The sequence below is a fragment of the Ananas comosus genome, linkage group 17 (assembly GCF_001540865.1).
Source record: "Ananas comosus cultivar F153 linkage group 17, ASM154086v1, whole genome shotgun sequence".
Classification (NCBI taxonomy): domain Eukaryota; kingdom Viridiplantae; phylum Streptophyta; class Magnoliopsida; order Poales; family Bromeliaceae; genus Ananas; species Ananas comosus.
In genome coordinates, this window is record NC_033637.1 from 10,286,084 (window position 1) to 10,298,469 (window position 12,386).

The 12,386-nt window shown below is 33.2% G+C and overlaps 1 protein-coding gene across 1 annotated transcript; it reads left to right on the forward strand.

The window, feature by feature from the left end:
- On the forward strand, positions 231–8,318 carry LOC109722928 (ethylene-responsive transcription factor ERF113; the record flags this gene model as incomplete). The annotated part of the gene is given in 2 exon segments (XM_020251103.1): positions 231–329; positions 7,703–8,318. Coding segments are annotated over 2 exon segments (620 nt in total), but the record flags the coding sequence as incomplete, so codon positions are not given.

Here is a 12,386-nt window from a genome sequence, read left to right on the forward strand (position 1 = left end):
ACACGAATCCTCATCATCACGATCGACGTTGATCGCGGAACGGACGGCGGAGATTCGAAGGAGGTGGATCGGAGGAGGACACTAGCGAGGAGGAGGAGGAGGAGGAGGGGAAGAGGAGGAGCACATGTTCGGGCGCTACGACCCCGCACGTGCCGAGCAGGACACGTCAGCAATCGTCTCCGCTCTCTCGCACGTGCTCCACTCGAGCTCGAACTCCGCCCATGGGGCCGTGGCCGAGCCGGTCGGGGCGAACCGGGCTTCCGCTGAACCGGCCGGTTCGGATTCTGCGGGGATGAATGAAGTAATAACACGACCCTCCGAGGACCAAGGTGCATAACGATCACCATAATATAGATAATAATATTATTAGGGTAAACTTAATTATATNCACTAATTTTTTTTTTGTTAAATTAGTAACAAAGTTAAAACTAGAAAGTACTAAAATGAATATATATTCGATAAACCTAGCTAGGCGGAGTATCTAAGATAGTTTAAAGTGTATCAATTTAGTACCTTATGGTTTCATTTTTTTCTTTTCATCAGCTCCTTCGTTAATATTTCGTTAAATTATATACAAAAAAAACTTCAGATACTCCGCCTAGCTAGGTTTATCGAATATATATTCATTTTAGTACTTTCTAGTTTTAACTTTGTTACTAATTTAACAAAAAAAAAATTAGTGAAAGAAATAATAAAAAAAATAAAATAAAACTACGGGGTACTAAATAGATACACTTTAAACCACAAGTTACCAAAGTGAGAAAGTGCGAAATTACAAGAATAGTATTTGAAGTTTTTCCTATAATATATTATTATAAGTTTCTAGATTTTTTTTTTTTTTTGCCCCTTTTACGCTTTCATTAATATTCACTCAAAAATTCATTATGAAATAGGATAGCAAACTAAAAATTTTTACAAGACCATGCGGGAGCGCAGTGTAACATTTTAAATTACGGGGTGACAAGTAAAATGAGCTAATAAATCACAGGACGATAAAGTGAAATTTTTGAACCACAAAAAGGGTAAAGTAAAAATAAGCTATACCTCCAGGGCAATTTGAAGTTTTTTCTTTTTAAAATCCTATAAATACCTTGAACCTCAAGTACTTACAAGTTTTTATTTTTCATAAACTTTATCTATGTATACACAAGCAGAGATCGAACCCAGTTTTAGATATAACAATTCGAATAACAATCACTGGGAATTCGCATCTTGGGCCGATAAATATAGAAGACCTAACCACTGATAGTATGGTTGTTAATAGGCTGTCAACGAGCCAAACACTAGAGAGTTGGGGCTGGTTTGTGTTCGTTCGTTTATTAAAACAAATCGAAGATGAGCTCACTCGTTATAATATCGAGTTGAAAATTTTATTTTATATTCGGCTTATTTATTAACGAATCGAACACGAATTGGCTCGCGAAGAGCAAGTTAGATTGTCAGCCCTCCTACTGGGTGAAAAGTTGAAAGAAAATTAGAATCTTAATATAGTAATTAGATTTTACAAAACATAAATTTCTTTATAGTAAGATTAGCCTAAATCCAAATAGTAAAATATATTACATTATATTATATTATATTTTATATAGAGTAGACCTACTCTATGCTATGGAAAGTATAGAGAATCTGATGCTTCCGACTTTTTGGCCCTTAAATTAGTCACTTTAATCATTTTTAAATTTTGGATTAATATTATTACCATGTGAGGACCACTCAACCCTAGGGGTAGTACTCAACCCTAGGAGGGACCGCAATCATCCCAACCATATAATTCTCGATCCAAATGTCAAAATATCTAAAACATCAAATCCTTTATACTTTCTATAGTATAGTAGCTTTACACTTTTATACATCTATACAAAGAGTGATAGAGAAATATTTTCGGCCCTTGGATAAATGGATGTGCGGTTATGATTATTATAATCCTCTAGCGTAGAGTGGGTGGTTTGTTGAATAGTATGATCTAACAGATGGAAATAGTCAAAGGAATAGATCTAACTATGAAAAACTGAGTGGCACAAAGTGCTTGGTGCTATTGATAGCATTGTATCTGGACTCGATATATATATATATATATTGNGTCGGGGTCGGGGTGGGCGGTGGGGATGCGCAGGTATTCTTGGAGCCGCCGGATTTGGGCTTCTTCGCGGTCGGAGAAGGGCGCGGACGGACGCAACAAAGTTAGCAAAAGAGCGAGGAGAAGGAGGAAAGCGCGGGCGGGAGTGCGAGGGAGTGAGGAGGAAAGCATGGCTGCTTTGCTGTGCTGGTGCCTGCCTGCCTGGTGGGTCTTCTACAACAGTCTGCACTAGACTGCTGACTGCCTTTTCCCGTACGAGTTATCCCTCAGCAGAAGGGACAGATTTCCCTGCGAGAAAATACACCTGGTTTTCTTCTTCTTCTTCTTCTTTTTTTACAGAGAAAAATAGCGTATTACTCGTTTCTTTTATTTTTTTTTTTAAATAAATTTAGCTCGAGAATGTGAATCAAGCCACTTGCACTAGGTACAACCGGTGATTCTCTGGTTATTCGAGTTTGATGTTAGACAATCTTGGTTTGGATGTCAAAGAAAAAAATATCCAATTCCTTTTTTTCTAATTTTAGTATAGTTTTAAATAAAAGTACCAAAAAATAGATAAATATTTATAAAACTAAGTGATTAATTTTATACTTTTCCAAATTTTATGATTCACGAATATATTTCTCTAAAAATTTTGACATGTTTTTATTTGTTTCTGCACAGTTTGATCTTCTTTAAAAAAAGATATATGAAATAATTATTTTCTTTTACAAGTTTGTTCATGTAAAAATTATATTTTTTACTTACTCTTCTTCTATTACTGACTGCGCATAAATTTATTTATGTAAAAACTATTTTTCTTCCTCTCTCTCCCTTTGCCTTCTGCGCCAACCGCGTAGTATATCTCATTTTCGTTGCTGCTGCCCAGCATTAAGCCATTTATTCAAATTATCCAAAACTTTGTAACTAAACAGGAGAATTTTTTTAGGGGCAAATTTAATCACTTAAATTTTATAAAAATTTGGTTGTTTATTTGATACCTTTGCTGAGAATTCAAGGGAATTATCTCTCTTTTGTATGATTGAAAGCTGAAGTCTCGTTTGGTATAATTATTAACTTTTCTTATAAAATAATATCAAAGGGGATAGTAAAATGCTTACATCTTTGGTCATAAAAATTAAAAACTTTTGTAGTAAATTTTTTAGTTCTAAAATTATTGTGAATAAACTATCAATTATCGTTTGGCTAGAGTGTATTATGAGATAATCAACCATAATAATAAGAGAAAAGTCTTTCAACCAGCACGTTAAATTGTATAGAACTAGCGTTTAAAAAATAAAAATAGCAATGATGCAAGAGATTTAGAAATTTGACTTTTGTTCCGTAAAAGATTTTAATATTCATAATTTAATAAGATAGTATAGTTCACGTGCAAAGTAATTTATTTTACTTCAAAAAAAATAACTTGAATGTTACTCATTTTAAAAATTCAATCACACTTCCCATTTATCAAATACTACATTGTTCTTAAGTAAATCAAAGGACTATACAAAATAGAATGTTTATGTGTCTAAACATGACATCTAAGAAACAAAAATAAAACTCCTTACTTCCGGTCATATAAAAAAAAAAAAAAACTCCGATCGAATATGTTATTATTGGGTAACTTACTCCAACATTTAAACAAAATATTAACATTTTGAGTAATTAACGGACCGTATCTAGCATAGGGATGCAAACGGGGCGGATCCGGGGGCGGGAGAGTTCCCCCACCTCCCGCTCCATTTCTTATCTGGGCGGGGCGGATTCGGGACGGGTTACTTTTCATTTTATTTTTGGCTCCCACTTACCGCTCCATTCGGGGCGGATCGGGGCAGGAGCGGGGCGGGAGCGGATTTTTAACGGATCGGAATAGATTGAAGGAAGAAAAGAGTCTCCCGCCTCCCGCTCCATTTACTTGGCGGATTCGGGGCGGATTTGGGGCGGGTCAAAATTTTTCCCATTTCCTGCCCCGAATCCGTCTCGGATCGTAAAGTTTATCCCGTTTCCTACCCCGAATCCTTTTATTTTCTCCCATTTACTACCCCCGTCGAGGCGAATCGGGGCGGGAGCTCCACCAACCCGGATCCGTTTGCATCCCTAATAGAGAGAGAGAGAGCGAGAGAGAGAGAGAGAGAGAGAGAGAGAGAGAGTTGAGTTGGAATACTACCAGTAGTAAACGAACTCTATTGCCACCAATTTATTTTCGATGATAGAGCCTCCAAATCGACGATCAGTACTATTGAACATAGTCTATATCACTTGAAGTATCTAAAACCAAATTTTAAATCTTTTCGACAGTATTGACCTAATGATCAAAGAATTTTAAAATTTATAATTTTAATAGTCAATATGAGACGTTTTCTCGTTTAACAGTATAATTAAAGATATCCAAATCAATTAAATTTTGGTTCGAAAATTTCTTAAATTATTTAAAATATGATCTATACTCTTGATCTAGATTACAAGATTCCTATCATAACTTTTTAAATGATATTCATTTTTAGCCGTTCATTTTTGTGTCCACTTGATGGACAAGAGAATAATATCAAAAAAATATGAAATTTGATTTTTAGATACTTTAAATAGTATAAATCATGTTCAACGGTGCCGATCGTCAATTTAGAGATCCTATCATCAAAAATAAATTAGCGTCAACGGAGCTTTTTTGCTACTAATAATATTCTAGCTCAACTCTATATATATATAAACATATATATTGGAACTATAATATCTTTGATAGTAGATAAATAGTATTTACTACCAACTATTTTTTCATTAATCTAATGCCAAAAAATTTGACACTAAATACTATTTATACTATCAATAGTATTCTAGGTGGACTATATTTATATTCTAGCTATGTTGAACCGAACACGATCGAGCACTAGCTCATGTTGGACTTGTTAAGATTTTGAGTTTAAAATTTTTGGTGGTCATAATCCTAACTTTTTTTCTTTTTTTTTTTTTTTAGAGATGGGTAGCACGCTACCCGCTTCGTTTATTTCATTTAGAAATAAACTTAGCTAGAAATGTGAATCAACTAGGATTCAAACTTGAAACTTCAGATACCAACCACCAAGCCTTTGACCATTTGCTCTAGGAACGGTCGGCTCATGATCCTAACTTCTAAAGAGCCTATAAGCATAATAAAGTTAATAATAATAAGAAAAAGGTAAAAATGTGTAAAAGTTACATAAACTATAAAATATTTAGAATTTATTATCCGATTTTTAAAAATTTTAATTTTACTATCCAACCTTTTAAGTTATTTGATTTGAGCCGGTGAACCACAATTTAACTTTAAAATTTAAACTAATTTTTAGCTTTAATAAATTTATAGTCGCAGGGAATCGCACAAATTATATTAATTAAACCTATAAAAAGTAAAACACATATTTAAATTTTAAAATTAAAGTATCATTGACTAACTTAAATCAAATGAATCGAAAAATTCGATATTAAATCAAGATTTTGAAAGATTAGATAGTCGATTTAAAATGGTTTATAGTTCAGATAAGTCAATACATAATACACATACTCACAAATGCACAAAGAGTGAAAAATAATTTTCTCTCCAAAAACAGATGAGAATAAAAGTTCAAACAAAATACTTTTAAAAGTTTAGGAGTCAATTGTACAATTTAAAAGTTTAGTAATCAAAATAAATTTGGTTAAATATTGAAAAATTAATTAAATTGTGGAACGGGGCAATTTACCCTCTGTGACAATATATCAGAAATGTTATCCAAAAGATTGATCTGAGTTTTTTTTTTAACTTTGTTTAAAAAAATACATTAAAATCTTTCTCATAGATGTGAGACCCCAGTTAGTCCTATATTATAAAATATGTAATAGTACTAAGAACTCTTAACCCAACTATAGTATTTTAGGTGATGGTTAGCTTCAAAAGGTTAAGAAAGTTAAACGTGTTAGAACTGAAGTAATTTTAGACTGAATGACCACACTTGGAAGTAAGGCGGGTCGGCTAAGGCTAGGGCGTCACAATGGATGTGTATGGTGAAAGTGAGACTTGTATCGGTAGTCCTTGATCTTTTGACTTCTTTTAAGTTTGCTCCTCGAACTTCTAAATTTTTTTTTAGTGTTTAATACCCTAAACTTTTAGAACTATTTTACTTCCCTTCTGGTTTTTATTTTCTATTAGAGAAGAAAATTAAACTCTACATCCCATTTTTTATCCCACCTAATATTGTAATCTATATATCACATTGAGTTTTACTAATTTTCTCTATTAAAAAATTAAACTATTAAGTTAAAAGAAAGAAATGAATAGAAGACTCACTAATAAAAAGAACTAAGTGCAAAAAAATGACTTGGGCCGATTTGCGCTTAAAATGATAATAGGCTAAGCTGAGTGAAGTCATGTTTAAAATAAAGAGAGGTCGGTTGGACCATATTATAATCGAGACCTGAAAAATACTATATATGTACATTTTAAATATATTAATTATTATTGTTTGACCGTTGAAAACTTTGAAATTAATAGTTAGCATGAGCTTATCCTGCAAGGACTCGTACGAAAGGCTTTTGATAGTTCCGAGTCTACAGAGGTCAATGGGTCGGATTCAGGGCAGATTTTTAAAAATCTGAACCCGAACCCGACTCCAAACCCGAATCCGACGGATTTTAAAAATTTATATCCAAACCCGAATCTGGCCAAAAATTCAAAACTCAAATCTGAACCCAAAATAATTATTTCTCTTTTCAATATTTTAAAATATGTTATACTAAATCCAAATTCTTAAAATACAAATTCAAATATAACACCAAATTTTTATAAACATATTATATGTAATGTAAAATAAATTTGGATTTAGGTCGGGTTCGGATCGGATACTGTTAAAATTCATATCCGAATTTATATTCGTCATATTTTTATTTTTGATATCCATATCAGAAACCATATCCGTTTAGCATCGAGTAAATCCGCTCTGTTCGGATTCGATAAAATTTCGGAGATCCCTACCCATTGAGTACAAGTTTTTTTATAGATACCATAGGTTTGGCAAACTCTATCATGATCTTTAACAAAATGCCAATTCATTTTTTTTTTGTTTTTTTTTTTTTGAAAGAAAAGATCAGAAAAGAAAAAGGTGTTGGAGGAGAATTATTTTCTCTTGTTTGGTTATGAAATACAGAAATAAAAAAAATAAAAAAAAAAGAAATGGATAAAAAAAAAATTTCTTTATACTTGTCAATTTTATTTCTCTCCACAAGTAATTAATTAGGTAAAGTGAGAGAAATATTTGATTTTCTTTCATTTCAAATAACACGGTAGAAAATTACTTTTTTATTATTTTCTCTCTTTTTTTCTTTGTTTTTTTTTTTCTTCACTAGTGTAAACTTTTCTTATAAAACGTGAATTATCTCTCTACATCTATTTGTTTATTTAATCAACTCATAATTTTGGAATAATAATGAAGACCATAGGAGGCGGAAAAAAATCTTTCATAAATAAAACATTAGGATATGTATTTTAAATCAATCATACTATGCAACGTGATAAAGTAAAAAGTCTAAAACGATGCTGTAATATAAAAATTTGTTCTTATATTTGCATAAATATATTTACTTGGATGTTATTATTTTTATATAAAATAACTGTTACATAAATGACTATTTTAGAAAGGAGGAAGCACTACAGAGGGGTGCGGCGACGGCCGTGGGGCAAATGGGCGGCGGAAATTCGCGACCCGAATAAGGCGGCGCGGGTGTGGCTCGGCACGTTCGACACCGCGGAGCGCGCCGCCATGGCCTACGACGAGGCCGCCCTCCGGTTCAAGGGCAGCAAGGCCAAGGTCAACTTCCCGGAGAGAGCAGTCCTCAAACACCACAACACCGTCGACATCAACATCGACCGCAGACCCGAACTGCCGCCTCCGCTACCGCCACCAACGATGATAAATCCTAACACGACGACGACAACGACAACGACAGCGACAGCGACAGCGACAGCGACAGCGGGGGCGTATCCAAATATTATTCAATATGTAAATATTCTGCACAGCAGCGAGGAAATGCCTTCGTCGACGTACATGGATTTCTCTTTGGGGCACATCATGACAAGTAGTAATGTGGGTTCTTATAGCTCTTCTTCTTCTGGTAGTTCCTGGTCTCATGGTGAGCCCAGGGAGAAAGATACGTAGTTGAGGCCAGTGTAACACTCACTTTTAAGGTCTAGTTTAGTTTGATAATATATATGTGGTGGCCAAAAGTACTTTAATATTATAAAAAATTTAAAAATTTTAAAAGTGTTTTCAATCTTTTTTTCTTTTATACTATAGAACTGAGATTGCTGAGAGAAGATTATAAATTCTTTTGAAGTACAATCTATAGTATATATAAAAACGGTGCTTTTAGCCATCACATGCATTACTAAACTAATCCAACAACGACTATTTCTTTACCGTTTTGTATCAGATTGATTATTTGATAATATGGTATCATAGCTAGTCGTAAGGAAAATGAGATTCTATGTTTAGTATTGTAAACTGTTATTTCGTATGTTTTCATCAACTCATATGATATGATTTATCTTATTACTTTTGTATATTTTTAGACCATTTACCTAATCGTTATTCACGTGGCATGATCATCAAGACTATTTCTAGATCATTTTTTATTGGATTAATTGTTTGAGCAATATGGTAGCAGCGCAAGTCCTCCGAAAAAACAAAGAGAATCTAAGTTCAAGGTATAAATTCTTTAATCCATGTTTCTGTTGTTTCATATCTCTTCTTTTAACGAACGTGGTATGATTTGTCTAATCGTTGCTATGCATATTTTGGACAATTTCTATGATCATTAAACATGTAGCATGGTAAAGACACTCTTTGGATAATTTTCTATAGGATGATCGTTTGCGTGAAAAATAGATCATAATTTTAACAGTGTAAATTCCTATTGTATGTTAATTTCTTCTATATTATCTCTTTTGTCAACACAAGTGGCATGATTTATCTAATCACTATCATGCATATAAGCAGCAGTATTAGGACTTATTTTAGATTGTTCTCCATTTTTTTTTTCTTTTTTTTTTTTTTGGTATTTTAGTACCTATGAGATGGAGTAGTCGCAATAAAAGAGTTATAAATTGAGTTGATGTAACAATGGGAGGGAAATATATGCTTAAAAAAAAAAAAAAAAGACACTCTAAAGTCTAAATATAAATTGTTGGGTATAAAATGCTGGATATTGAAAATTAATACTTTTTCATAAAAAAAAAATTTCTTACAGAATAATATGCTCATATTAGATTAAAAAAATAAAGGCTAAAATACAAAAAAAAAAAAAAAAGTCTTTTCTAAATTTCTGCTTTTGCATTTTTGTGATTTTATCTCCCTTTATTTTATAAGTCTCTTGTTTTCTCTCTTAAAACTACGAGTTTTAACATTCAGGGGGCGTTTGGATTGACGTATTTGTAGATTCAACGTAAGTCAAGTATAGTGGTGTTTGAGTTTTCCTGAAGTGTGATTATTTTTTTGTTGTTTGTTTTAACGTAACTCGTACCGCCTGAAAGTTAAATTCAATCACTTATGTTGTTTGTTTTGATGTAACTTGGTACTGATAAAATTAGTTTTTTGAGTTCCCTTATTTGTTTTGATGTAAGTGGATCTTATTATCTCCTAAATATAGTAGTAAATTTACTATTATAAAATTTAATCTATTATATAATTAATTTTTTTATTATTATTTAAAGATAATCCTAATTTATTATAAATAAGGTAATTCTAACCCATTATAAAGGAAGTAGAGTTTAGGTTTTACTGTTTAATAAATTTTTTAGAGAAGGTTGAGTGTAGTGAAAGTCGAGTTCGGCACTTTAGAGGAGGAAGTCGAGAGTAGGTGAAGTGGAGCTCTAACGAAACTTGAGTTACATTATATTTTTCAGTTACATCAAAACAAATAACGGAAGTGATGGAAGTTGAGTTCCATCACTCCACTTACACCAAAACAAACGGGCCCTTAACACAGCATCAATGCTACTCCGTCACTATTCTGTGCGCTAGAATTTTGATTAGATTTGTATTTAAATTATAATTATATTAGAATAAATAGTTAAATTATTAAAATTTAAATATTTAAATTTAATGAGACTAGGATTTGAATAATTTTTTATATAACATAGATGCTATTATTTTGGATGTGTATTGTACGGCCCATGTAAGTGGTGGACCAGCATGGGTGCATAGAAAGATAATAGGAGAAGTCTTCCGAATTTATAGAAAAAAAGAGAAGGTGAAAAAGATTCAGAAAAATGACTCTAATTAGAGCTACTCTGTATAGAAGAGTAGTCAGGTGTAATTTTTTTCTTATTTAATAAATTTTATTTTATATATATTTCTCTGTTTGTTTGTTCTATCTTTTATGATTGTGCCAGTTTTTTACTGAGAATACAGATTTGTGGTACAAATTCGATTTCATACTTCTGTTATAGAATCCCAACAACCGGTACCAAAGCCAGTACTGGGTTAATCGCAGTCGGTATTAGAGCAAGCTACGGATTCTCAAAATCTGGTATCAGAGCAAATACCAGATGTTACGGAATTTGCAATTAGCAGATTTCGTGAAGTGGGTCGAAGTCTTGGAGGATCGTAAAAGAAAAGTGGAAGTTTGAAGACTCCTAAACTCCCATATTTAAGCACACAACCCGCGGTAGGTTTTCACAAAGTTAATGGTAATTTATGTACGTAGTTAAGTCTTTAAAAATTATTAGAATTGAAAAAAAAAAAATCAATTAATATGCAAAATTGAACTTCTCTGTTGTCAAGATCTGAATCCTGGAACAAGATCCAGATCCAAAAGGCTCGGCACTAAACTCTTATTTATAGGGTTTGGATCATAAGAGAGGTTTGGATCCCGAACAACTATTTCGTTGTCTCACAGGAAAGATCCAGACCCTTGATGTTCGCTAAAACATCAAAGTTCCGAGCTTGCGTACAGGATCCAGATCTTGGACTCAGATAAGATTATTAAAATCTCAAATTTTAAATCTTTAATTTGATTCTGCTTGCTTCTAAGACTATAAATATGATATGGAGGTCTCTCTAAAAGGTTGTTGTTAAGAATAGTTTACCGTTTAGAAACCTCAAAACTTGTCGGTTGCCGTCTCTCTCGTATTCTACAATAAGTTTCTTTCTCAACTTTATTATTAGAGCCCTAAACATTGATGTTCTTTTAAAATCAATTTGAAATTTGTTTGGAGATTATTTCCACATACCTTTAATATTCTTCTCCGTTTGGTTGGAGGTTAAGGGGTGGAATAACCCCTTAACCCCCATTTTATCCCCAAACACTTCTAAAAATGAGTGGGGTTAGCTAACCCCACCTCAAATGGATTATCCCGAGTTAGCTAACCCTACCTAACCCCACCAAATCCCAACCAAACACTATTTTTCATTCATAATAACCCACTATCCTTCTTATCCCACCTACTCCAACCAAACACTATTTTTCACTATTCTCGACTAACTTCAACCCCCAACCAAACACAAAAATACTCTAATCCCACCTTAATCCTAAACTTAACCCTATCTCTGGAATAACTAATTTTTCCTTAAACCCGAACCAAACGGTAGTCAAGCATTAAATCACCATCAACACCTCTTCTTATTGCTCCGAACAAAGTGGTGGCATTTGGATTCGTGTGAAGCCTAAGGATTCATTCGAGGCGAAGACGCGACGTGGAGGCACAGCGTGATCGATCGAAGTATTTCAATCGATTGGGACCAGCGAAGAATTCTACTGCAAGCCTAGAGTATAGGTTTGAGTCCGTGGATTCAGCAAATCATCTTATACTGAAATTTTTATTAGTGAATTTTTTTTTTTCATGTGATCGGTTATGAATACTTTTACTCCTTTTGGAGGTTTTTTCACGTTAAATTTTCAGTGTGTTGGTTTTTATTTCTCTTTTTTATTTTTTATTCGCCGAGTTCGTTGGATTTTGATGTTTTCACCTATTCACCCCGTCTATATGATTAACGAACCTCTTAGATTCTAAGATTAACAACTTACACCAGATTTCCAACAATTTGTATTGGAGCATAAGATTACTCATCTTCAGAAGAGATCGACAAAGATGATCACGAAATTCGAAACTGAGTAGTTTGATGGCAAGAACAATTTCGACTTGTGACAGATTAAAGTTCGAGCAGTTCTGGTACAACAGGATTTGGATCAGACATTAAACGAAAAAGAGGCGAAGCTAACAGAAGTCACGAATGCAGTATGAAAAATGATACAGCGGAAAGCACCAAGTACGCTTCATTTATTGTCAATAGATGAGGTTCTTTACCACATAGCCAATGAG